The sequence below is a fragment of the Drosophila sulfurigaster genome, chromosome 2L (assembly GCF_023558435.1).
Source record: "Drosophila sulfurigaster albostrigata strain 15112-1811.04 chromosome 2L, ASM2355843v2, whole genome shotgun sequence".
Lineage (NCBI taxonomy): Eukaryota > Metazoa > Arthropoda > Insecta > Diptera > Drosophilidae > Drosophila > Drosophila sulfurigaster.
This window is the reverse complement of record NC_084881.1, coordinates 11,925,745-11,948,792: the sequence shown is the minus strand read 5'-3', so window position 1 is coordinate 11,948,792 and position 23,048 is coordinate 11,925,745. Positions and strand designations below refer to the sequence as shown.

At 40.1% G+C, this 23,048-nt stretch overlaps 8 protein-coding genes across 13 annotated transcripts in view; 3 read left to right on the top strand and 5 right to left on the bottom strand.

Moving 5' to 3' along the window:
• The window catches only part of LOC133835351 (zinc finger protein ZFP2), a 112,270-nt gene that overhangs the window by 6,052 nt on the left and 83,170 nt on the right, over nt 1-23,048 (top strand). The gene's annotated exons all lie outside the window — the stretch shown is intronic.
• On the top strand, nt 216-2,993 carry LOC133834964 (protein-associating with the carboxyl-terminal domain of ezrin). The gene is made up of 2 exons (XM_062264765.1): nt 216-711; nt 776-2,993. Exons 1-2 carry the CDS (start codon nt 499-501, stop codon nt 2,705-2,707), a joined length of 2,145 nt encoding a protein of 714 aa, XP_062120749.1. The 5' UTR covers nt 216-498; the 3' UTR covers nt 2,708-2,993.
• Nucleotides 4,344-9,639, bottom strand: LOC133834962 (CCR4-NOT transcription complex subunit 3). Its single transcript, XM_062264760.1, is given in 13 exon segments — nt 4,344-5,448; nt 5,520-5,612; nt 5,614-5,730; nt 5,815-6,575; nt 6,646-6,813; nt 6,882-7,241; nt 7,307-7,376; nt 7,441-8,316; nt 8,381-8,530; nt 8,605-8,682; nt 8,684-8,703; nt 8,813-8,994; nt 9,412-9,639. Coding segments are annotated over 12 exon segments (2,817 nt in total). The 5' UTR covers nt 8,838-8,994; nt 9,412-9,639; the 3' UTR covers nt 4,344-5,349.
• On the bottom strand, nt 9,915-11,730 carry LOC133834963 (transmembrane protein 53). 3 transcript variants are annotated; one of them, XM_062264762.1, is made up of 3 exons: nt 11,657-11,730; nt 10,941-11,348; nt 9,915-10,883 (listed from the first exon to the last, which is right to left on the bottom strand). In XM_062264762.1, the coding sequence occupies exons 1-3, from the start codon at nt 11,713-11,715 to the stop codon at nt 10,142-10,144; spliced, it is 1,209 nt and encodes a 402-aa protein (XP_062120746.1). In that variant the 5' UTR covers nt 11,716-11,730; the 3' UTR covers nt 9,915-10,141. The 3 variants fall into 3 exon arrangements, with proteins under 3 accessions (XP_062120746.1, XP_062120747.1, XP_062120748.1); XM_062264763.1 differs by lacking the exon at nt 11,657-11,730 and adding an exon at nt 11,433-11,612; XM_062264764.1 differs by lacking the exon at nt 11,657-11,730 and adding an exon at nt 11,433-11,612 and having other exon boundaries at nt 10,941-11,345.
• Nucleotides 12,638-14,351, bottom strand: LOC133836930 (cysteine-rich with EGF-like domain protein 2). Of its 3 annotated transcripts, XM_062267552.1 has the most exons (4): nt 13,825-14,351; nt 13,337-13,759; nt 12,947-13,231; nt 12,638-12,817 (listed from the first exon to the last, which is right to left on the bottom strand). In XM_062267552.1, the coding sequence occupies exons 1-3, from the start codon at nt 14,279-14,281 to the stop codon at nt 12,987-12,989; spliced, it is 1,125 nt and encodes a 374-aa protein (XP_062123536.1). In that variant the 5' UTR covers nt 14,282-14,351; the 3' UTR covers nt 12,638-12,817; nt 12,947-12,986. The 3 variants fall into 3 exon arrangements, with proteins under 3 accessions (XP_062123536.1, XP_062123528.1, XP_062123546.1); XM_062267544.1 differs by having other exon boundaries at nt 12,638-13,231; nt 13,825-14,350; XM_062267562.1 differs by lacking the exon at nt 12,947-13,231 and having other exon boundaries at nt 13,825-14,350.
• LOC133836914 (probable cytosolic Fe-S cluster assembly factor GJ13047) lies at nt 14,477-16,259 on the bottom strand. Its single transcript, XM_062267518.1, has 4 exons — nt 16,100-16,259; nt 15,947-16,039; nt 15,228-15,891; nt 14,477-15,169 (listed from the first exon to the last, which is right to left on the bottom strand). Exons 1-4 carry the CDS (start codon nt 16,160-16,162, stop codon nt 14,553-14,555), a joined length of 1,437 nt encoding a protein of 478 aa, XP_062123502.1. The 5' UTR covers nt 16,163-16,259; the 3' UTR covers nt 14,477-14,552.
• On the top strand, nt 16,454-18,607 carry LOC133836923 (protein CNPPD1). The gene is made up of 4 exons (XM_062267531.1): nt 16,454-16,657; nt 16,723-17,019; nt 17,467-17,589; nt 17,650-18,607. The coding sequence occupies exons 1-4, from the start codon at nt 16,619-16,621 to the stop codon at nt 18,397-18,399; spliced, it is 1,209 nt and encodes a 402-aa protein (XP_062123515.1). The 5' UTR covers nt 16,454-16,618; the 3' UTR covers nt 18,400-18,607.
• LOC133850244 (fibrinogen-like protein 1) lies at nt 20,763-22,383 on the bottom strand. 2 transcript variants are annotated; one of them, XR_009895610.1, is made up of 3 exons: nt 22,230-22,383; nt 21,003-22,160; nt 20,769-20,937 (listed from the first exon to the last, which is right to left on the bottom strand). XR_009895610.1 is itself a non-coding variant. In XM_062286284.1 (2 exons), the coding sequence occupies exons 1-2, from the start codon at nt 21,119-21,121 to the stop codon at nt 20,829-20,831; spliced, it is 228 nt and encodes a 75-aa protein (XP_062142268.1). In that variant the 5' UTR covers nt 21,122-21,715; the 3' UTR covers nt 20,763-20,828. The 2 variants fall into 2 exon arrangements, 1 of the variants encoding a protein (XP_062142268.1); XM_062286284.1 differs by lacking the exon at nt 22,230-22,383 and having other exon boundaries at nt 20,763-20,937; nt 21,003-21,715.

Sequence of the window (23,048 nt, the reverse complement as noted above, 5' to 3'; positions counted from 1 at the left end):
CGACAGATATATCGATGTTTTTCAAATCAAAATGTTAGCGCTAGTTACGGTGTTTATTGTTTTGTTTTGATTTAAATAAATCCGAAAAGTTTTTTTGTATGAAGAATTAGAGCAAAGGTCCAAAACAGTACATTTATTTAGCAGTTTCTTTCATAAAGTCAACAATAGAATTATTTAAGTGACTTCCAAGTGTTTAACAGCAGCTGTTATTTTTCAAGTCGATTATTCCTGTTTTTCATTAAAAATAGCGAAAGCCTAAAACAATACATGTTTAGTATTAATTTTAACAAACGTGTTTCAAAAAATTACGTAAAAAACCATTTTGTAAACAAGTAATTTCTACCAAAATGCAAATCCGAGTGGCAATCTTGTAAATAATCTCTTGTTGTGTTGTTTGCTCACTGTTAACCGCTAACAGTGAAGCAAAATGTTAATTTCTGCCACTTTCCACACTTGTTTTTATTATTAATTACAACAAAGCAACAAGCAAAGTAAAAAATGGGTAATGAAGGCAGTAAATTAAAAGGCCTAGTAATTGATAAAAATGCCGTGGAAGTGAATGACTTTTGGGCGCTCTACAATGCCGAGTCACCAACGCTGTGCAATAATGAAGAAGGAGGCGGCGGCCAATTGCTCTCAATATTCAAGGGTGAAATACTGGTGAAGGGGCAACTATGGGTGGTCCAGGGCCCCATGGAGCGGGCGATAAAGGTGAGTGGGTGTAGCAGGCAACACCTTCGCGTTACTTAACTTCCACACTTTTGTGCCCCAACAGAACCTAATGATCTATCGCCATCCGTACATACTTAAATATATGTCCACTTGGGAGCAGTCAGGACAAAAGCATTTGGCCACGGAACGTGTGCGTCCGCTAAGCGATGTGCTTTCCCAACAGAGCGACATACAAATATGCCTCGGCCTGCGCACCATACTTTGCAGTTTGATCTTTCTCATCGAGAAGGCGCTTGCCAGGCATTTGAACATTTGCACACAGTCTATCTATGTGACGGACAAGGGCAGCTGGCGTTTGGCTGGCTTTGAATATGTATGGAAGGCCAAAGAGATGAACAAACAGCTGCTGGAGCTTGCTCATGGCTTTCGCCAACCGCTAGCTATTGATCCAGCCAATATCGAACATGGCTTGGAGCAGTTTGCCTTTGCGACACTTTGCGAACAGATACTTGCGAAGAGTAGCGCTGGTCAAGCGGAAAAAGCGGCCACAGCTGGCACACCACATGTGCAGGAATTTCGCGACTACTGCAGCACTCATCTAAAGCATCAGACAACAGAGCTGCGTCCCAAATTGTCGGCTGTTCTGTTGCATCCGTATTTTAATCACGAATTCGTGCTCATTCATTCCTTCCTCTTCGAGCTGCCACTGAAATCGGTGCAGGAACGTCAGCAATTCTTCAGCACACTCATCGAGCGTCTACGCTGCTTTGATGAGCAAGTGGTTGCTTCACAGCTGGCCAGCGATCTGCTCTCCCGCATGGTCCTGCTCGATCCCACCGCCCAACACAGCGTGACGCCATATGTGCTGCGCACCAAGACCGATAATGCCGGCGCTGCAGCTCTTTTCTCGCCTCAAACGTATGTGGAGTATTTATTACCACACGTGCTAAAGATGTTTCGACTGCGTGATGCCCAAATCCGTCTCATTCTGCTCGACTATTTCATGGAGTATGTGCGTCTGTTGAGCGACGAGCAGCTGCTCACCGAAATACTGCCGCATCTGCAGTTGGGCATGAATGATACCAACGATGTGCTGGTGGCCAAAACACTGCGTTCGCTTGCCGATCTTGTGCCCATTTTGGGCGCAGCCACTGTGCTTGGCGGTGACCGCAGACGCTGCTTCTCTGATGGTCGACCACATGCTGCCGTTTCTAGCGAGAGTGCGGCACAATGGACGGAGCCACGATCCATAACGCCTCTCATGAATGGCAGCGCTGTGGATGCTGTTGATTATATGGTCTCGGGCAGTCCTCTGCCCTCCGTGGAAAGTAATGCGGCACCAATGTCACTTCGCTTGAGTCCTGACGGCGGCGAGGATGACAAGAGCCTCACAAATCTTAACGAGAAACCACTAGATAGTAACTCCGACTCTGCGGACAGCACGACGAGCAGTGCAGCTCATGAACAGACACTGGTCAATGATGAGGAGGAGGCGTGGTCCGATTGGGAGAACACCGATGAGCTGCAGCGTTTGCATGTCAAACAGCAGGAGGAGGCTTTGGACGAGCTGAATCTAAGCAATGTGGAAACACAGAGCAGCACCTCAACACAGGCCACACAACCCTCGATAGCCGACTCCTTCCGCACTGCCTGCTCCAACCTTTCCACAGCCACAACGGCGATCAAAGCCGCTCCCGTCGTTGTCAACAACCCGCCACAGTCGCAACGCAAGCTCATTGATGATCTCAGTGCGCTGGACATTCAAGTGCAATTGACAACACCGAGCAACACCACCGAACCAGCTGAATTTGATTTCTTCAAGGATATGGAACCGGTCATCGAGACAAAGTCAATGCTGCCTGCCACCGACTCTGAGGTTGTGCAAATCGATGTGAGTCGCTTTGCGGCATCGGCATCGCTGGCCAACGGTCATGACACAGATGGCGAGGCGGATCAGGGCTGGGGACACGATGAGGATGATGAAGATGATGTCGTCTGGGGAAATGACGCGGAGCCCGCCGTCAGCGTATCTTAGTAATTGTAGCGAACTAATCTAATCAGCCGATATGCAAATAGTACATACACACATGTTAGTGTCACTCTTCGTCGCCATTTCTTGTTCCATGTTCCATGTACCATGTACCAACCACCATTAACGACACAATGCATTTCTCCCGGTCACGATCTGGGCTTTAAATTCAAACAAGTACACAACTCTGTACATAAATATGCTCGTGTCGGTATGCAATAAATTCCAATACGCCAGCGCCGCGTATAATTGTATTATATGTAATCAATAAATATTGTAATTATCATTATCGGAGAGAGGTAAGATGGGAAATATTTGCAAGCAAAGATTTCTGGGCATAAAGAGAAGATAATGAATGATCTTAAGCAGGAAATAAAGCATAGCGTCTAAATAAGAAATTGTTAATGAATTTGTCGTCCGATTATTTTAAGATAATCATGTTGAAAACAAATGTTTCAAATTGTAGTTTTCTCCATACTTGGTTTTACCATTTTAGACTGCAATTAAAGTATTTTAAAAAGTGGTCTAGGTCTATAAAATTTGCAAATTTATTCATCTCAAGATAAGCAAACTAACTAAAATGTTAGCAAACAGTTTGAAAATGTTTGGAAAGCTCTTGGTATAGAATATAAGATATACAGTCCCAATTAAGATAAACAAGTTCTGTGACCATAAACATTAATCACTTTATCGGTGCTGGAAATACCTTCGTCTGCAATGTGGTTAGTAAATTGTCGTTATTCGGTTCAGATGTTGATGAAGCTCCATTCAACTAAATTGTAATTAAACATTCAGCATGTTTACTGCATTTATGAGGTATTCCAATCATGAGTCGTTGGAGTCTTGAGCATATACTTGAGATTGGTATCACTTTCAATGAGTCTCATTACCGCGCAGTTATTGACTATCTTTTTGGCAGACTGTTATTCAAAATCTGATAGCGAAATTACTGATAGGGACAGTTGCATTTTACTAAGTTGTTTTTCTGATTGTATTTCCGGAGAGTCGTGACTATACTATGCATACCCGGAAAACTTTGTCAACGTAAATGCGTCTTTCATTTTTTTAGAAGTAAATCCCTGATATCAAATCCCACCTAATCACTAACTTGAATAGGCATTCTGCAAGAAAAGATAAGGAGAGGAGTCGATATGGTAGAATACTTTTCTGATTTCCGATGGAAATAAAAATCCAGTGGACACCGCAATAGGGCGATCTAATAATTGTATGTATGTATATTTTGATGCATTTTTTTGTTTTTCTTTTTTTTTTTAATAATTTTTAAAATGTTTTTCATGTTTTGTTTTTGCATGCATTTGTGTTTTCGTTTAAAACTATTCTTGTAAAATTGTTAAATTATCTTTTCGTTTTTCGTTTTAGCAAAAATGCTATATTTACGCAAAAACATTCTAAAATGCATTTGTTTATATCATTTGACTATATGACTTATTAACACTTTCAAACGTTTAAACGATTAAATTGAGGGCTCACAAACAGGCTAAGATGTTTAGGAAATTAAAAAATTGAATTGTAATTGCCATAGTTGTAACAAAAAAACATGTCAACGAAAAACGAAAGATAAAATACGAAATGCGCAAATAAAAAAGTAAATATCAAATAAAAACACTAAACAAGTTTCAACTATTTACTCACGATTTGTTTTTATTTTGCTTACATTTAAAAAAAAGGTTCTTTTACGCATTAATTTGTTGTTTTGTTTGCTGTTTGCAGCATCATTATCATGCTCAACTTAATCAATGATCTTAGTAATCGTAATTACATTATTAAATTTAAATAAGATCAGCTGAAGTTTATCTTTTTTGTTTTGTTTTTTGTTTATATATTCTCTCGACTTTTCGTCAGTACGTTCCTATGCAAACGCATTGAAAAAATCGGTGCGCTAAATGTTTACAATTAAAAGTATTTACTGCACACACTGCTGCGCTCTTTATACATGATGCAAGTGCGAGGGATGCGGGGTGTTTCTGATTCTAGGGGGCTAAACTCGAGCTGAATGAATGACGAGACAGACGGGTGATATAGATAAATCGATGATGAGAGACGCTAAGCGATTTATGGAGGCTTCTGGACTTGTGGAAGGGGCGAAGTGAGGTGTGTTGTGGGCGGGTCGCTAGGGCGATTGCCAGAAATTTCAAATTTGTCGCACACATTTTACATAACTTTTTTATAGTTTCAATTTAAATTAAGTTTTCTTTTTGTTTTTGCTTGTAGATTTCGTTTTGTTTGTTTTTCAATTTTTAAATTGTATAGGAAAGTAATTTAAAAAAAAAATAATAAACAATTAAACATTTATATAAAAAAGCATATGTTTTTACATGCATTTCCGAACAAGAATTATACTTCATTACTTCCCTTCTTTTGACTTATGCATACGGCGCGCTTTTCTTAACACATGATCTCTCATTATCTTTGTTTATAGTTTCTGTAATTGTGTGTATGAGTGAGTGGTTGTGTGCGTGTGTGTGTAGGTATGTACGTAGATTTATGATTATTGTATATGCTATTGATTTTTTTTATTGTAGTTGTTGTTGTTGATTGTGTGTATATGTTGATGTTGCTATGGATTTTGGGAGTTCTCTGTGGACAGCCGACGACGCAATCGCATTCGCATCACAACAACGCAGTATTCAATTCAGCTCCTTGTCTTCTAAGTACTTGTATTCAAAGGTGAAGCCCTCCTTCTTGCGCTGACTCCATTTCTCGTAATCAAAGTAGATGTACGTACCCTGCAATGTGATAAATCAATCGTCTTAATATTGTAATATTAATAATCAATAAATATGGATCAAGTACGCACTTGTTCGTAATCATCGTTGATAATCTTGGGCTCCTCGTGCCTCTGAAACCACATCATGTACTTGGTGTGGAAGCGCCAACTCTGCTTTTTTAAGCGCCTTAGCGGCCAGATATTGCGCCTTGGAGCCCTCCATGTAGTAGAATACAAAGAACAGTGTCTCCGTGGAGAGTCGCTGATAGAATTCAACGGTATCGTAGATGGGCAGCTGTGCCTGTTTGTTTATAATTTGTTTTCGAAAAATTACCATTAGCCATGCTAAGGGAACAGGTGAATGCGATCAATGTACCTGACTCACCTGGGGATAGTGCGCTGGCGTTTGCACCGGGTAGCGATGAAAATACGTTTGCAGTTTCTCGGTGTCAATGGGCTGTGGCAGGTGATAAAATGCGGCTTCCATCATCTGGAATTGCACCTGATGCTCTTTCTGCAGCGGTGTCGGACCCAGCGGCGTTACGCCTAACAGCGGTGGTATGTGCGCCTCTGTTGTTGCAATTTGCTGTTGCTGCTGCTGTTGTTGTTGTTGCTGCTGCTGTTGTTGCTGTTGCGGTGTATGCGTCTTGGCATTAGTTGGGACAACGACACCACCGCCACTACCACTGTTCGGCTGACCGGCAGCATTTGCCAGATTCATGAGTCCACTGCCCGCTGTGGGACCATTGCTAGCTGCCGCAACGATTGTACCAATTGCTGCAACTGCTGCTGCTGCCGCCGCTGCATTTTGCTGTTGTTGTTGCGCTGCTGCGGCTGTCGCTTGCTGTTGTTGAAGCTGTTGCTGCTGCTGCTGTTGTTGTTGCTGTTGTTGGTTGGCAGTTGTATCGGTGCTGAAATGCTGTTGTAACAGCGATTGCTGCGCTGCTTGTTGCTGCTGCTGTCTCGTGTCTATGTTAGTGGCTTGCTGTTGATTTAGGGAATTGGGTTCGATCACGGATCGATTAATGGCTTCCTGTGCCATGGTTTTCAATGAAATCGCATCGACAGCATTGCTATTATTATTGTTGTTGCCGCTGCTGCTGTTGCTGCTACCACTGCTGCTGCTGCTGAGCGAGACAGGCAGTCCTGCAATAGGATAAAATAACAAATTTTATGGTTATTCAAAAGAACAACAAAACAATCAAGACTAACTAACCGTTTTGCATATGTGAGGAATTCGTTTGAAGATTGGATAATTGCGCCGCCTGCTGTTGCTGCTGTTGTTGTTGCTGCTGTTGTGCCTGTGCGCTGGCGCTCACAATGGCAGCCACCGTGGGAGCTGTTGCCTGTTGTTGCTGCAGCACAGGTCCGTTTTCCAGTAGTGCTATTAAAAGTACAACAAATCATTTCAGTATACAGCAATGAAAGTGTTTCACTAGTTTTACGACATACATGTGTTGTGTTTAGCCACCGCTGCAAATGCAATTGTTGGTGTCGCTTGAATCACAGATTGGCCTTGAATGTTGTTGCTACTGTTGCTGCTGCTATTACTCGCTGCTGCTGCCGCAGCGGCGGCCGCTGCTGCTGTTGCTGTGCTGGCGGAAGCGGCGGCAACATTGGCGGCATTTAGACCAGGCGTTGGAGCGTGTGGCTGCACGGCAGGATTGTGACCACTGGCAGCAACATTACTGCTGCTACTGCTACTGCTGTTGTTGTTTTGCGTCCCGCTTGACGCCAATACGGAGGCGGCCGTAGGAAGCTGTTGCTGCTGGTTTTTGCTGGGCGTTGAGCTGATAATCTTATTGACTGGAGCTGTAAAGGGAAGGAATATATATAAGAAACTAATTTATAGAGAAACCCGTTTAGGATTAACTTACTATCACTACCCGCAGGCGTTTTAGATGTTGCACGCACTGGTGTCGGCTTGATCGGCTGCTGAGGTTGCTGCTGAAATCACCAAGTAAATAGTACAATAAGAATTTGTATAATAAGTACTAAAGAAGTAATCCACCTTAGCTTTGCTGCTGTTGCCGCTGCTCTCGCTGCTTTTGTTACGCTTCTCGCTGCCGCCGCCCGTTGTCGCCTCTGTGGACGTTGTCGCTGAGGATGATGCAGCGCTCGTGTCACTCGCATAGCCCACATTGTTACCATTCGATTGCTGCTGTGCCGCTGCTGCTGCCGCCGCCGCTGCTGCTGCAGCCTGCATATGCTGGAATTGCGCTGCACTTGCTGCGCTAGTGCCACCCGGACCGCCCGCGCCACTGCTACTGCTGCTGCCACCCGCTGTCGTCGCCGCCTGTGCTATTGATGATGAGGAGGAAGGCAGCACCTGCTGCACTGTGACTGGCGATTGTGGTGGACTGCCGCCTGATGTGACACTGCTCGGTGAACCGCTCGTTTCGTTGCTATTGTTGCTATCCGTTGTTGCTGTGCCGCTCAACTCGACCTCGTCGAGTCCAATGATATCGTCATAAATGAACTCATTCTCCTCAAAATCGGGCTCTTGCGATGAATCGATATAGTATTCGACATCATCCTTGATTTTGTTCACTTGATCTGCTTCGACGCCATCGTTGTCCAGCAATCGCAGCAACGTTTCCAATTTGGTTATGTGGAATTTATGTCGATCGAGTTTGCTGCGCAAATCATCCATCCGCTCCTGTTTATCGCGATCGAGACGTTTCTTTTTGCCCGCCAGCAGCGATTCAATTTCGCTCTCATACTGATCAATTTGTATTTGCAGTGTACTAATTGAGCTGGTTAACCAATTGCGCGCATGATCCTTGATCCGTTGCGCTGGATCCATTTTTTGTGCGGCACCCAAACCTTCCTTGGAATACGCTTTTGTTTTTGTCTCACGTTCCACGACTTTGAATCGTTCCATTTGCTGGTGAAAGAGATATAAAAAAAGAAATGTAGAAGTAATAGAGAATTAAATTATAAAATTATACCGTTTCAATAAGCCTTCGATTCTCGAGCAGCGCGCTTTTATCTTTGATCTCGGCAGACGCAATCCATGATTTAATTTGATCTCGTAATCTCTGCAGTTTTTTAATTTCTTTCTTGAGATCTGCCTCATACTTCTCCTGCAGATGCTTTTGCTGTTCAAAGGTAACACACAGATATTAGATCAATTTGTAGGGAAATCAATTAATATAGTCGAAGATGTGCTCACCTTCTGGTTGGTGTTTGTAGCATTGTGTACCTTTTTCCAAATATCCTCGAACGTCTCCACACCCTCAGCTACCTTTTTTTAAACATCGATCAATTTCGCCTATATAAAAATGATTGCACAAATTGTAATCACACAGAATCAATCAGTATATAAACAAACACAAACACACATATGCAACACACTCACACACATGGAGAAATGAGCTTACCTTGCAATTTTCTCGTCGCAGCCATGGCTATGTGTGCTCTTGTGGTTTCTGCTGGCGCAAATAGACAGACATAGTCCGCTTCGAACTGTGGCGAGTATATTTTGTTATATCACCTGCCCCGCAAATAAAACAAATCTGCTGCTCTGCTTCTGCACTGTGCCTGGCCAGAAACTTAGCGTCTTCTGCAACGAAAAAAAGCGTAAAATGGATCAATGTTAAATTTGCATTAATTGCGCACGCACACACACACATGCAAGCACATACAGCAACACACACACATACAAACGCGCGCGCACTGTGGCTTCGGCGTGTCCCATTATAATATTGTAGCCGCCGCTTTAGAATTTATTGCAAATGATTTTTGAAGTTACACCGTTACACAGTGCTGAGCAGATTCGATTCGCTGTTTTTGTTGTTGTTGTTATTTACCTCCGGATCCAAGTAGTCTAGCCAGAAATTGATGGGAAACACTTTGCCTCTGTGAGACTTTAGGTACTGCTTCTTCTTCTGCCTCTTTTTGCTTGCACTAATGTGTATGGTGGCCTGCGAGTGTATGTGTGTTGTGTGTGTGTGAGTGTGTATGAATTTGTATGTGATACCTTCGGGCCGTCGGAGATTTCGATTTTTTGTGTGGCTCAGCCTTATTGGGCAAACGCTACGTGGCAGCTATGCTGGGATTTCTTTGATATTGTTAAGTAGAGCATTAAATTGATGTGCTTGGCCTTAATAAATATATAGATTTATGCAATTTATACATTTAAATAAATACGCTTAAAGATTTTTCGCTTGCTTTTTGTTCGATTCTTCTTCTTCGCACATTCCAAGATGGCGACGAACCACGAGTTATCGAATATAAACGATTGTCCAGCGATACTTTCGATATTTACATTTCGCCAACCTAACCAAATACAATTCCATAGCAATTAGCTGCTGTCACAGTGACTAATACAATTTGAAATTTACATTTACCAATTCAAACATTTTAAGATTATTTATAAGTTTTATTTACTGCACTTGCTGTATTTAGCAGTAGACGGATAGAGGGGGAGCAGGAGAAAAATATAAGAATTCACACATTTAGATTAAGTAACTCTTAAATTCGTATCTACATTAAAGCAGCGGCAGCGGACGCCATGCGGTCGCTAGCATTTAATAATCTGTTTTGTTTTTGTTTTTAATAATTATGTTTAAAATTTCTGCATTTTTTCAAATAGTATGGTATGTTGTAGTTGCAAGTAGTATTTTTTTTTTTTTTAGTTAATAGTAGTTGTGCTGCCTATCACATGCGTTTGATGCGTTTTAAAAATGATAACCCATTTAGTTTAATATCTAATCATATTTCAAGTTGCCGGCTCCTGGCTGTTGTTCTTGTTGTTCCTCGTTGTCTGCAAGCACCTGATGTTGATGATAAGTAGGGATGGTCATGCAGCTTCTGATAAAATTGCACACACACTGCACATATTCATTTGGGTACTTGGTATAGATCTTCACATGTTCCGCATCCTCAAAGCAAACGGATGACACATCAATGCCCTGATCTTGACGCAAGCGTATAAACTTCTCAACATCTCGGTAAGGAATAACTACATCACCCTTTGAGTACAGAAACAACTGTGGATACTTGTTCGTCTCGTTCTTCAGTTCACAAAATGGACTCGCATGCACCGGCGTCGACTTGCAAAACAAACTCTTAAAGGCAACGTATGTCTCCTCCAGAAACCACATAATACTCAGCGTTAGCGTTATGGCCAATGCCGTGAGACAATTGCAACGTTTCTCCCGGCCATAAATCGCTGTAATTGCCCGATATAAGCCGAGCATGCGACGTTCTCCGGGAGCCGAATCGAAGATCACGCCTCGCACCTGCAATGGGGATTTGTGCTTGCGGACGGCGAGATTAATGTGCTGATACAAATAGGCTCCTCCATTGGAGAAGATGTGAAAGATCAGCGGATGGGCATCGAAATTCATGTCCTGTATTAGCTTGAGTATCTTCTCGCCAATGGGAATCATTTCGCTGCGTTTCCAAAAGAGCGTGTCAACTGGAGCCGTATATCGCACCGTAATAAGTCTACGGAAATTGAGTTAGTTAAAGTCTCACTAACAGAGTAGAACTAGCTTTGCTTACCCACGCTCCTCGTAGATCTTTGAGTACTTCATCAGATAGCGATCCTGACATCCCGCCCAGCCCAATAGCATGACAATGGGTACATTATTATGCTCCTCATTGCCACTCACAAGCACAAAGTCGTTGTCACCCGTTGGCTTCGGAAACTTTATGAAATACTCCAGAGCATCTTCACGTTCCCGCTGCACCAACCGCCTGGCTGTCGACTCCAGTTGTTGGCCAGGGCTCGTCATAGATGTGCTGCTGGCCACAATGCCGGCTGTGCCGCCGCCATACGATCCTGGATATTCGCCCATGCTGGCTAAATCATTCGTTGTCAGGCCATATGGATGTGTTGACGACGACGATGACGCTGGCGACGTTGACATTTTTGCATTTAAATCCACAAAATCTTTTGGTTGCTGGCTGCTACCAAAAAAAAAAAAAATTTAAATCACATTTATTATATTTGGAATTTTTGCTTGTCAAACAGTCTTTGGTTTTGTCACCTACATATACGACGTTGTTTTGCCTGGTTACGCAAAAGCCAGCTACGAAAACAGGATGCGAGTTAGGGGGTGTATATGTGTGTGTTGCCTCTATTGATTTTATGGCGGAAACGTTAAATACGTTTGGTTAATTAAAAATGTCAACGCTTTAATGTCAGAACACTTCAGCAGGCCATTGATTTTTTTTTTTGACCTTCTGAGCCAGTCAGCAACGCAATGAAACTTAACTTAAATATGCGGCTACTGCTGCTGCGGCTGTCACTTCCTGCTGCAGTAACATGCCGCATTCCAATGCGGCGACTTTTGTTTTCCAGTCGTTTTTTTTTGTTGGTGCCCGATGTTGACTATGGTAATGGGCTGGAGTTTGACATGCGCATTGATTGATTAACGAAAGCTGAGGACATGCGTGTTAACCAAACTATAGACGACTGTTTATGAAGTGATCGCTATGATGTTACTATACTGGAAATCAACTGAATATTCTATTAATTTTTAGACCGTTAAATTGGCGCCATCTTTACAACTGCATTAACAACTCAAAGCTGGTTGCAGCGATATTTCTAAACTGAGCATACGATACTTTCTTTTTTTGCCGGTATCGTTTCAAAACATTATCGAATATGTTTTGAGGGACAAGAGCAGGCACAAGGTCAAAACTTTACATTTAATTAATATTAATTTGTAATAACTGCACGTTGACTTTAAAGACAAGCATAATTTCAGGCAAACATTTTTAGCATGCCAAACAGATGATTTTCGCAATGAGATAAAATAATCGATAAAATGTCAACAAGGTCAATCGATAAGTAGCATCGGAATGCGAACGTTTTTTGACATTTGTCAAGCAAATCAAAGGTAAATTTATAAAAATACCGTTACTCCAATTTTTTCAGAAAACTTGTTTTTACTTCTAAAATATTTTTTTTTACATAATTTTCAAAAGCAATTTTTTTCAGAAAACTTGTTTTTTACTTCTAAAATATTTTATTCGTCGTCTGCAACTTAAACAGCGACATTTCCGCACACATAATAAAATAACAGAAAAAGTTCTAATTAAATTTGTAAATTTTCATATAAAAACATAAACCATGAATAAAATATGAATTATTGCTTTTATATGGGTAACGGGTATCTCACAGTTTTTGCTTTCTTTACTTGTTTGCTCATAAATTTGTAACTAATTTGCCCACCAGATTACAAACAAATAGGTTCATTTTGGCAATTTTGGTATTTCACTTTTATATTCAGTACAGTGGAAAGTATAAATGGTAAGTTTAATAAATTGGTAATTTGTTTAATAAACTAAAATTGACTAAAGTGTTTTCGGGTATGTGCGTTAGAGTTCTTCTCGCTCCGTCGTCTCAGTATCATCGCTTTGAATGTCCTCTACTGTAAACAAAACATATGAAAATTTGTTTATAATAAAAACATTCAACATAATAGTAGTATCTAAATAGAATACTGCAGATTAATAATGTTCATGTGTACGAATTATTCACAGAATAAAAATGAACGCGCGGCTGTCGCAAATTCCAATTGTTTGCATTATTTGCATAGTTTACAATGACTTCATAATCAAATCCTCAAGTTGTTTAGTGTCAATTTCAGGATTTGGGCCACCGCCAGATGCCGTTGAATTCAGCCAATACTCGGAGGCGGCTATGTAGATGGCAACGGCGCCGCCCACAATGTAGGCTATATGCGTGGAGCTCTGGAAGATGACACAAGTGGCCACGCACATGCCAAAATAGGTGAGAAAACGCGTGATGTTCACAAATGACTCGCGTTGACGCGTCGACACATCTTTTTTGTTGACGATGATGATGGACACAGTAAGCAGAAGCGGAGGCAGGAAGCAGAGACAGTTGTAGTAGTTATATTTAATTATAGACAATCACAAGTACTTACCCACACATTTACCGTCCTGACGATTGTAGCCATCGGCACAATTCAAGCACATATCCGGACCATCGCCATCACAGCCATCGCAGCTACGATCGCAGTCCAGGCACGAGAATGAACCCTCGTTGTTTACGCAAAACTTTTGCGCCTTGCAAGCACGATGTTGTTCCACACATTCATTGATGTCCACACACCCGGACTCCGTGTCCATACGCCAGCCATCTTTGCACTTGCGACAACTCTTTGGGCCACCACCATTGCAGCCACCATCACCGCAAGCAGCATGACACTGAGTGCACAGCAGCTTGGTAGAATCACGAAAGGATTCATAGTGCTGTTCATCACAATCGTTGCAGTTGGCGCCCGCATAGCCCTTGTCGCAGAGACACTGTCCGTTACCCTTGCGTGTTCCATTTCCCTTGCACTTGCCTTTTTCATTCAAGAAAATACAGTTGAATTGAATGTAAACAATTGTCACTGTGTCAATCACTTACCATTGCTATTGCAGTCGACGCACGGCTGACAGTTGGGTCCATAAGTCTCTGGCGGACAGCAGACTGTGAGCTCTTTAATGCACAGCCAACTATGCAAATCGGGCTCCTCCTCCTGCTTGTGTGTGAACCAATCTTCCAATAGCGTTTCATGCTCATTGCTTAGTGTGTGACAATGATCTTGTCCACGCTTCACCTCTGCGCACAGCTGTTCTTGAATTTCCACGAAACGCACCTCACTGTTTTTGTACGCTCGCAATTTCTCCTGTTCCCAGGCAGCATCACCGCCGGCATGTTTGCCTCGCTTGGTTTTCTCTAAGCCCAAATTGAAGGACTCCACGAGTACGCTGCACGCTTTGCACGGCGGCAGCTTGGTGGATTTGTCCTTTTGCTTCTGTGGGTCATCAATAGCAGCAGCAACTGTTAGAAGCGACAGCGCAAATAATATTTTTAATATCATATTCTAAATTTGTTGTTTGGTGTCTGCAGGGTTTACGTGTAATTCTTGGGGGTGGCGAGTGTGACCACAACTGCAACTTTAAAATATACTACACTGCAATCAACTCTATATTGCAGTATTTTGACTTCGCAAATTAATCGATCTATCGAAGTCTTGCGCGCTAGCTTACAATTCAAAAATGTAATTTCCAGTGAGTGCAATTCAATAACAAAAGTTTGCTATTTATTGATAACGTCTGTTACTATAAAACTAACAAAAAACAAATTGGCCACTACCATTTAATGTTTAGCGCTGTATTTAGTTTCTCCACAGCGTGATAGCTGGTATGTAGTAAGTCCTCGCATTTATCCGTGTGTGCGCCGTCTAAAAAATCAGCATAAATTTGTTTTGTATGCGTATTATCTGGATTGGACCGTGGCAACTTTTTGTAAAGCTCTTCCAGTTGCTGCGTTAGCTCACGTACATGTTGACCTGTCGTTGGACGCACCTGGGCACCACCATTGATGCAGCCCGAAGGACAAGCCATGACCTCAACAAAATGATAAGGTGCCGTCTTGCCACGTTTTAGTTTCTGCACTAGATTCTGAATGTTGCGAAAGCCATTTGCGATGGCAAACTTCAGGACAGTTTTGCCATCATGCTCCAGACAAACCTCGCTAAAGTCACGATTGCGCAGCGTCTTGAATTCCAGTTCTTTTGGAGTCTCCTCGCTAAACAATTCCTTGGCTGCATATTTGAAGATGTGCTCGGCGTAACCACCCGACATGGTAGCCTCATGGGCCCACGCCATGGCCTCAGGCTTTTGATCCGTCCAAGGCCAATCCAGGTCTGCGCGTTCGTACTGCTCCAGAGTCTGCTCCTCCTCTTGCAACATTTGCTCCAGTTCAACTGCCAAAGTATGCAACAAGTTAATTTACAAACACACATAAACCTGATTTATATTCACTTGAGGTAATCACACAGTCGACGTCTCGTGAGCCATTTGCTTCGCTGTAGAAATCCTCTCGAGATGCCTCCAGCTTCTTGTCGTAACAGGGCATCACAGTCACATGGTAGATGCGTGATCCAGACACACCGAGCTTCTCGGCCAGTAACTGTTTCACTAGCACACCCATAATCTGTTGTGGCGATCTCGTTGTGGCTATGTGCGGCAATATAAAAGTGCCATGAGTCTTCTCGGCATAACAAACCCATCCGGGACACGAGGAGCTGAGCATGCAGAGTTCTGCATTGTCACGATATCGTTCCACAAATTCTTGCCGGCTCTCAATCAGCGCCAGATCATCGGCAATCTTTGTGCATAGCACATAATCCGCTCCCAGTTGCCGCAAATAACCTGCCAAATGACGAGCTGTCTGCTCCACACTTAGTTTATAGCGATGCGCCAGACTTAGCAACGGTTGTGTGGATATAGTAAACACAATGATGCGACTCTCCTCGCTGTCACTGTCTTCTGCAGATTTCAGTGTTTGATTTTCACGTAGCACCTTGAGCAGCTCCTCTTGACTTTGCTGTGTGATTAACACGCCTTCAGCTGATGTAATACAGCCAGAGCAAGCCAGGCAATCCTGAAGCGTGATCTCGACTTTCTGAAGTTTCTGCTTTCCGCTCTATAAAAGAGAAATTAGTCAGCAACAACTTTTAACAAACAATAGTAATAACTACCTCGGATTCCTCATAGTAACCATCTGCTTGCACTGTGATTTTAGCGCCTGTCTTCGACTTTGTCTTATCTATTGTCACGGGCTTAATGCATTCCTAAGATATGAAGAAATGATGAGCACTATTATCGCCATGAATTAACAACTGCTATGTTACCTGTGAAGGCGTGATAAAGTCATCCAGATCTGTAAGTTGCAGCGCTCCGCTGAATCGCGACATGGCTACGAATTTCAACAAGTTTGTGTTTCCTTACAAGCAAATTGTAATCAAGTGTTTTTGCTAGCGATGTTGATGTTATATTGATAATATCGATATTATTTAATAGAATTATGCGATATGTAGCTTTGTTTAAAATGCAGCCCTAGTCTTTTGGCCCCGCCATATGTTTGCCCGTTAACATGCGAATGGAAAACCTGTTGCTGAATAATAAATTTAAATAATTAAAAATAAAACATTTCATGCTGGTGCCTGACATATATTTGAACAGTTTTTTATATTTTCATTTATTCTAACTTACAATTTGTAATGTATTCCAAATTCTAAAATATCATCATCAGCAATCGATGTTCAAATACATTGGAGAAACATCGATACATTGTAAGCGCCATCGATGATTCACCACCTCTAACAATTATTATTTCGTTTGCACGCTAACAACGCAGAACTAAATTCTCGATGGGGCGAAGTAAATTCGTCGCCTCCACGCCAAAAAAGGTAATCTCAAAAAATTTCTAACATACATCACACATGTGCAACTTTCCAATTTACAAATAACGTAGGTGATGCAGCACGGTGAGTTTATCAATCGCATACGGAAGACGCTCTACTATGGTGGCGTGGACACAACAGAGGCGGACATGGAAGTTTCCATGCCATTTGCAGAGTATGCAGCTGATCTCTTCTCTGAACCGCATCGCGGACATTCATTGCATCGCTTGAGCTCAATTGCTGCTGGTAAAACCCATGCAACACCATGCTCGCTAATTATGGCATTAATCTACTTGGATCGATTGAATATCATTGATCCGGGTTATGGATATAGAATCACGCCACAGGAACTGTTTGTTGTGTCATTGGTAAGTACTAAAAATGTCCTTGTTGATGAGTGCAAAACCTGTTGATTGATAACCTGCGTTCAACGTAATAACGCACACACAACAAACGTATTTGTTCTGCTTTGGTGTGTATGTGTGAGTACATGCGCACTCACACCCATGCATACAGCACTTAAAAGCACACACTCTGAAAGTGGGAGTGAGCGAGAACGAGAGCAAGAACGAATAGAGCGTGTGTATGAGTGTCTGTGTGTGATCACCTGTAGATTTGTTGTTGCTATTTGCTTTGTTTGCATTGTTTTCGATTATATTTTTAAATTTAATGAGAACAGCTGCAGTCTATAATAGACTGCGTGCATTTTTATATAATTCTTGGCGTGGTTATTAATAACGTGATCCAAACAAAATAAATTCCAATTATGACGTCACGGCTTTCTTACTCATTAACTGGTTTTTCCACTTGGACAGATGATTTCAACCAAATTCTATGCTGGCCATGATGAACGTTTCTACTTAGAAGACTGGGCTAAAGAGGGCAACATGACCGAAGATAAATTGAAGGAAATGGAAATCGAGTTTCTCACAGCTATTGTATGTTAAACTCAACACAACATTATCTATGATTAATTACCAAATATCTCTCACTTTTAGGACTGGAATATTTACATATCGAACGAACAGTTTTTTGCCAAGCTAAGTAGTGTGGAACGCACCTTGGCCCAACGGGAGGGATTGCGGCGTGGATGGTTGACATATAGCGAGCTGATGCAGCTGCTTCCGGACTTTACGCTGATGAGTTTTGTGCTCAATAATTTCGCAATGCTTGCGTTGAGCTATGCGGCCAGTGTGATAACCATTGCGGGCGCCTTTTTCATAGCCAGTCAAGTGCCCGGCACCTTGTGGAATCGTCAAAGCGATGTGAATGTCACCGCCGCCGCAGCAACAACGACGACTCCCATTGCCACGCCCCACAATGTAACAACACCCGTTGAGCCCAATTCCATGGCGTCCAATGAAAGTTGCAATGCATTGAATGTGGAAGCGGAACTCTTGAAGCTGGAGCAACAGTATTGTGCCGAGGCAAGACTGAATGAATTGGAACGTCGCAAACGCTTGGAACAACAACCGCCGCATCCTTTACTACCGCCTACCATGATGGAATTTACCAACCCGCTTCAGGACAGCAAACAGCACTGGCTCAATATGAAGTCACAGTACAGCGATGTTGATGATGGCAGTAATGGGAATCAACGGAATGTGATGATGAAATTTGGCCACGAAAAGCACAATTGGAATCATGCCCAGAATGCGTCCGTTTTTTGGCAACTACTCAGCGATGCAATGTCGCAGCATCAATCGTTTTTGGTACGCTGGCCGGAGCTGTGGCCAAAATTTATCTAAAATCTGAATAACAAAAGACGCCACACCATGTGCTGCACTTTTTTTTAAGTAAGCAACTAATTATTCGACTTTCCTTTAATTACTAATTACGAAAATACAATTCACAATGAAACTTATCTGTTCTTTTTGACTACGCAGATAAACTATATACTATACTATATATTTTTTCAAAATAAATTATACAAATTAAACCTATCTGCAAAGCAAATCGAAGGTGTTTTACTGAAACAAAATTAAACAATATCGTCGAAGGAAAATTATTGACGTAGCGCTGATATTATTATTGATTGGGTTTTTAAGGTCGAATTGTTCAGACAACTGATAACGCTATCAGTTAATTAGCAATCAATGCTGCACTTGTAAAAAAATAAGCAATCAATTGTTCGTGCGAAAATCAATTTGATCGTATATGCTGAGCATTAATATGTGGGCAAAAATAGTAAGACTTTGTTCATAATTTTAAAATTCTTTATTTATTCGGCCAAAATTTCGTCCCCTCAAAGTAATCCCCACGGCCACAATACACTTTCGCAAACGTTTTTCCAATCCTACGGTGATTTGGAACGATATTGGTTGAATTTTTGGCAAAAACTCACTAAGAATCAATGCAGTATGCGACGGTGCATTATCGTGATGCAAAACCAACAGTTGTTGATCCATAATTTTAGTCTTTTAGACAAGCTTCACGAAAACGACGCATAACGTTCAAATAATAGTCCTTATTAACATTTTGGCCGGATGAATATAGTGCGCAACACCACGAAAATCTAAAAAACTGTCATATCACCTTGATTTTTGAACGACTTTGACGTGCTATTTCTTGACCCTACTGAAGTCTTTGTACCATATAAATATTTTTTGTACCATGGTATCACCGAAGGCCTTTTGCAACATTTTGGAACATTTTGGCACGAAATTTGATTCCGCACACAAAATTTAATACTTTGTTGAATAATTTCACTCATTGTAAAATCGCCGAATTTTTTTACTTCAGAAAACAAGCATATATTAAACACTAAATTATTTTGATGTGATTTTTGACAAGAAGTTACTAGTCTGCCAATCTAGCAAAATATTTAAATGGATTTCCGCACGAAATATAAATTGTCTTTACTTTTCAGTAAATAATTTATAAACTTCCTAAAAATCGGTATAAAAGGAAAAACAAAATTATAATATGGTAGTCGAATAAAATGTGGCTTCATTTCCATTTGCCTGTCACATACATTTCATGGATGCACAAAGATATAATACCGAGTTTCTAGAAAACCATATTCTGAAAATATGCCAAAACTATATCAATAATACTAAAATTTACCATATATATTGCAATATAATACTACATTTATTATAGATACTAAACCTACCAGATTGTCATTTAAATCAGCGAATTAGGCGTTTTTTACCAGATAAAAGTATTTAATAAATATTTTATACAATTTGTATCTGATCGCAATAAATTTTCAGGCAATAAATTGTTCAATCATAAATAATTGTATGTACCAAAAATCGGTATAGCGTCAAAATAATTATTGGGCAATACCTCTCAAGGGTATTTTTATACCCGCTACCAATAATTTTGTGCCGTCAGGAAATTTATGTAACAGATAGAAGGAGGCATCTCCGACCCTTTAAAGTATATATATTCTTAATCAGCATTAACAGCCGAGACGATCTAGACATGTCCATCTGTCTGTCTGTGTGTCTGTCACTGGATCTCAGAGACTATAAGAGATATAACTATAATTTTTTTGACAGCATTTGATATGTTTGCACGAAGATCAAAATTGTTTCAATTGTTGCCTACTTACTAGGGGTCGTAGTTGCTTTGGCTGACAATCTGGTATATTGTGCCTATGGCATATTTTGAAAGTGTTACTATTACTATATCGGTATATAAAATATAATATTTGGTATATTTTTAGTACTTTATAGTATTTTCGGTATATTTTGATAATGCCGCAATATTTAGCTTTTTTTTCAAAATGGATAGCGGGTATCTCACAGTCGAGCACACTCGACTGCTTTCTAGCTTTCTTACTTGTATAGTTATAAATCCGCCAGTGTTCTTCCATTTGTTGGAACTGATATTGCAAAACTGCATCATTTATGTTTGGATAAGAAACGAATATGGGTAGATCATTTCTTAAATTATATTAATATTCAAGGTTCGACTGAAAGGCTAAATACAGGATAATCATAAGTTTACTGACTTTTAAGTATTTGCACCTCTATTGAAAGCGTCTAGAAACTTAAAATGTGCTATATCAAAAGATACAATAAATGCAATAAAAACTGATCTATTTCCATTAAAAAAATAAATCGCTGCATTTAATAGTCGATCGTTTGATTATTAATGCACCAATAACATATACATATAAATGATTACATAATTGAGTCAAATATGGGAATTTCAGCTTTTCAGTTTATCACTTCTTCATCTCTTCTTTGGGCCGAATTAGCATCTTAACTTCTTTAAGTAAAATGTCGTCATTGTCCCACCGACGTAGAAGTTGCCCATATGGTGCATTTAAACTACTGCATAAGAAACAAAAATCTATAATTATGTGAATTCCTTCTAAATAAAAATTTGCAATATTTACCAAGTATAACAAGAATTGAACCACCAGCCACTTTCATCCCAGTCTGCGCAGTTAGCATCATCATCTTTGTCGTTGTCGTGATCGAATGTTGAGAATTTCATGTTTTCAGAGTCTCTCATGCCATCAATAATAGTTCCATTGAATTTACCCAAACTCAGTGCATATCCATTATCTTCATCAGATATTTTGAAGTCGTCATAACGAGCGTTGTAGGTATTTCCATCCTCATCAACCAAATGTATGTAAAGTTCGAAACGCTGCAAGCTCGTGATACGATGTATTTTCTCTAATCCAAGAAAGAAATCACTTTCAAAAGAACCGAAACCTTTGCGATACGTTGCCCAATCCCTATTGAAATTCTCATTTCCCCCAACTCGTTGTTGTATTACAATCCATCCAGGTCCAGCTAACTGACTATCGCACAAAACATTGAATAAACCTATGCCAGAGACATTGAGTTGATTAACTCCTGGATATTCTCCGAAAGGGATGCATGTTGTGGCACGTGATCTATCAAGTTCAGATTGACATAACTGATTTTCCTTTACTTTATCTATTAGCTTAGTTTCACTTTCTTTTAATTTCAATTGAATCTTTTTCTGTTCTTCTCTAATGTTCTCTGATGTCCTATTTAATTTGTTGTTTTCTGAACGACATAACTGAATATCTTTTTCATGTTTTATTAATATAGATTTACTCTCTCTAATTTCAACTCAAGTGTTTTCTGATGTTCTGTTTTATTTTTAATATTCTCACTAAATCTCCTTATATTTTCATCTTTTTCACTTAAATAGAATTAACAGATTTTAATTGAACTTGACAATTTTCTAAGTTGGTGGATTTATCTGTTAGTTGTTCTTTTAATTTAAGAATAATATTTTGTTGTGAATTAATTTCAGATTCAGATTTATCAACTTTATTTTGACACAATTGCAAATCGTTTTCCCCTTTGATTACTTTGTTTTTATACTCATTTAATAGAGCTGCCTCCTTCATGAATGTTTCATGAATTCTTAAAATTTCATGATATTTTTCCATAAGATCAGAATTTAATTCACTTATCTGCTTTTCCTTAGTTTCACTTTGTTCTAACTTATTTCTGAGCTGTCTAATAATATCGAGCAACGGTTTCACAGTTTTTTGGTCTGATTCATACGTCTGTTAGAAAGAAAACGTATACACTTTAATCACTCTTTATTCTTCTTAGTATTATGTCCTTGATCTCACTTCATCTCCAGTTGTTGTAGCCACCAAGAATATTTGAAGGACCATCAGTAACAAAACTCCGTTAAATTTTATTCTGCCCATTTTAAATGTTTCGACTGCCCGTAAACAAAATGAATTTGGAACTGAATATTTCGTTAAAGTCATTGAAAATCTGAAGCGGATGTGGACTCCGCTCAATAGATATGAACGAGAGAGGTCAAGTAATGATAACCTTGAGTCTCGGCCCTAGATTCTCTTTCGGCAGAAGACATTTCAATGATTGTCTGGAATTTATTTTAAATTCGAAAAAAATAAATAAAATCAAAATATAAAAAATTTATAGCAATAGGTTCTTTTCTGCATAGAGATGCGAATTTTGGTGTATACAATAATAACTATAGTATTTATGATTTCTGAAAACAGATTTTTTATACTTTTGTAATCGCAACTTGAGAGAAGGTCACTGAGTATTCAAATTGGAAATTAAACTGAGTAAAATTGAGCAAATCTCATTTCTGAAGTAAATACCATGAGAATCAACGAGAAGAGATTTTCTTTAGGAAGAAATATTTCGAGGATTGATAAAAAACAAACACTTGCATTTCAATTTGATTTATTCACTTGTAAGCTCTCTACAATTTTGGACTTTTTTTCTTTAACATTAAAAATGTTGCTAATGATTTCGTTTGTTGTAACTGTATTTAAAGCAAATGTACACATACATACATATACATATATGTTAGTTATAGTATAAAGATATGAGTTGAATATCTTTAAGAAGTGAGTTTAAAGTTTAAAGCATTTTGTAGGCACTTTGCAGTGTGGCGAGTTTAAAATTAG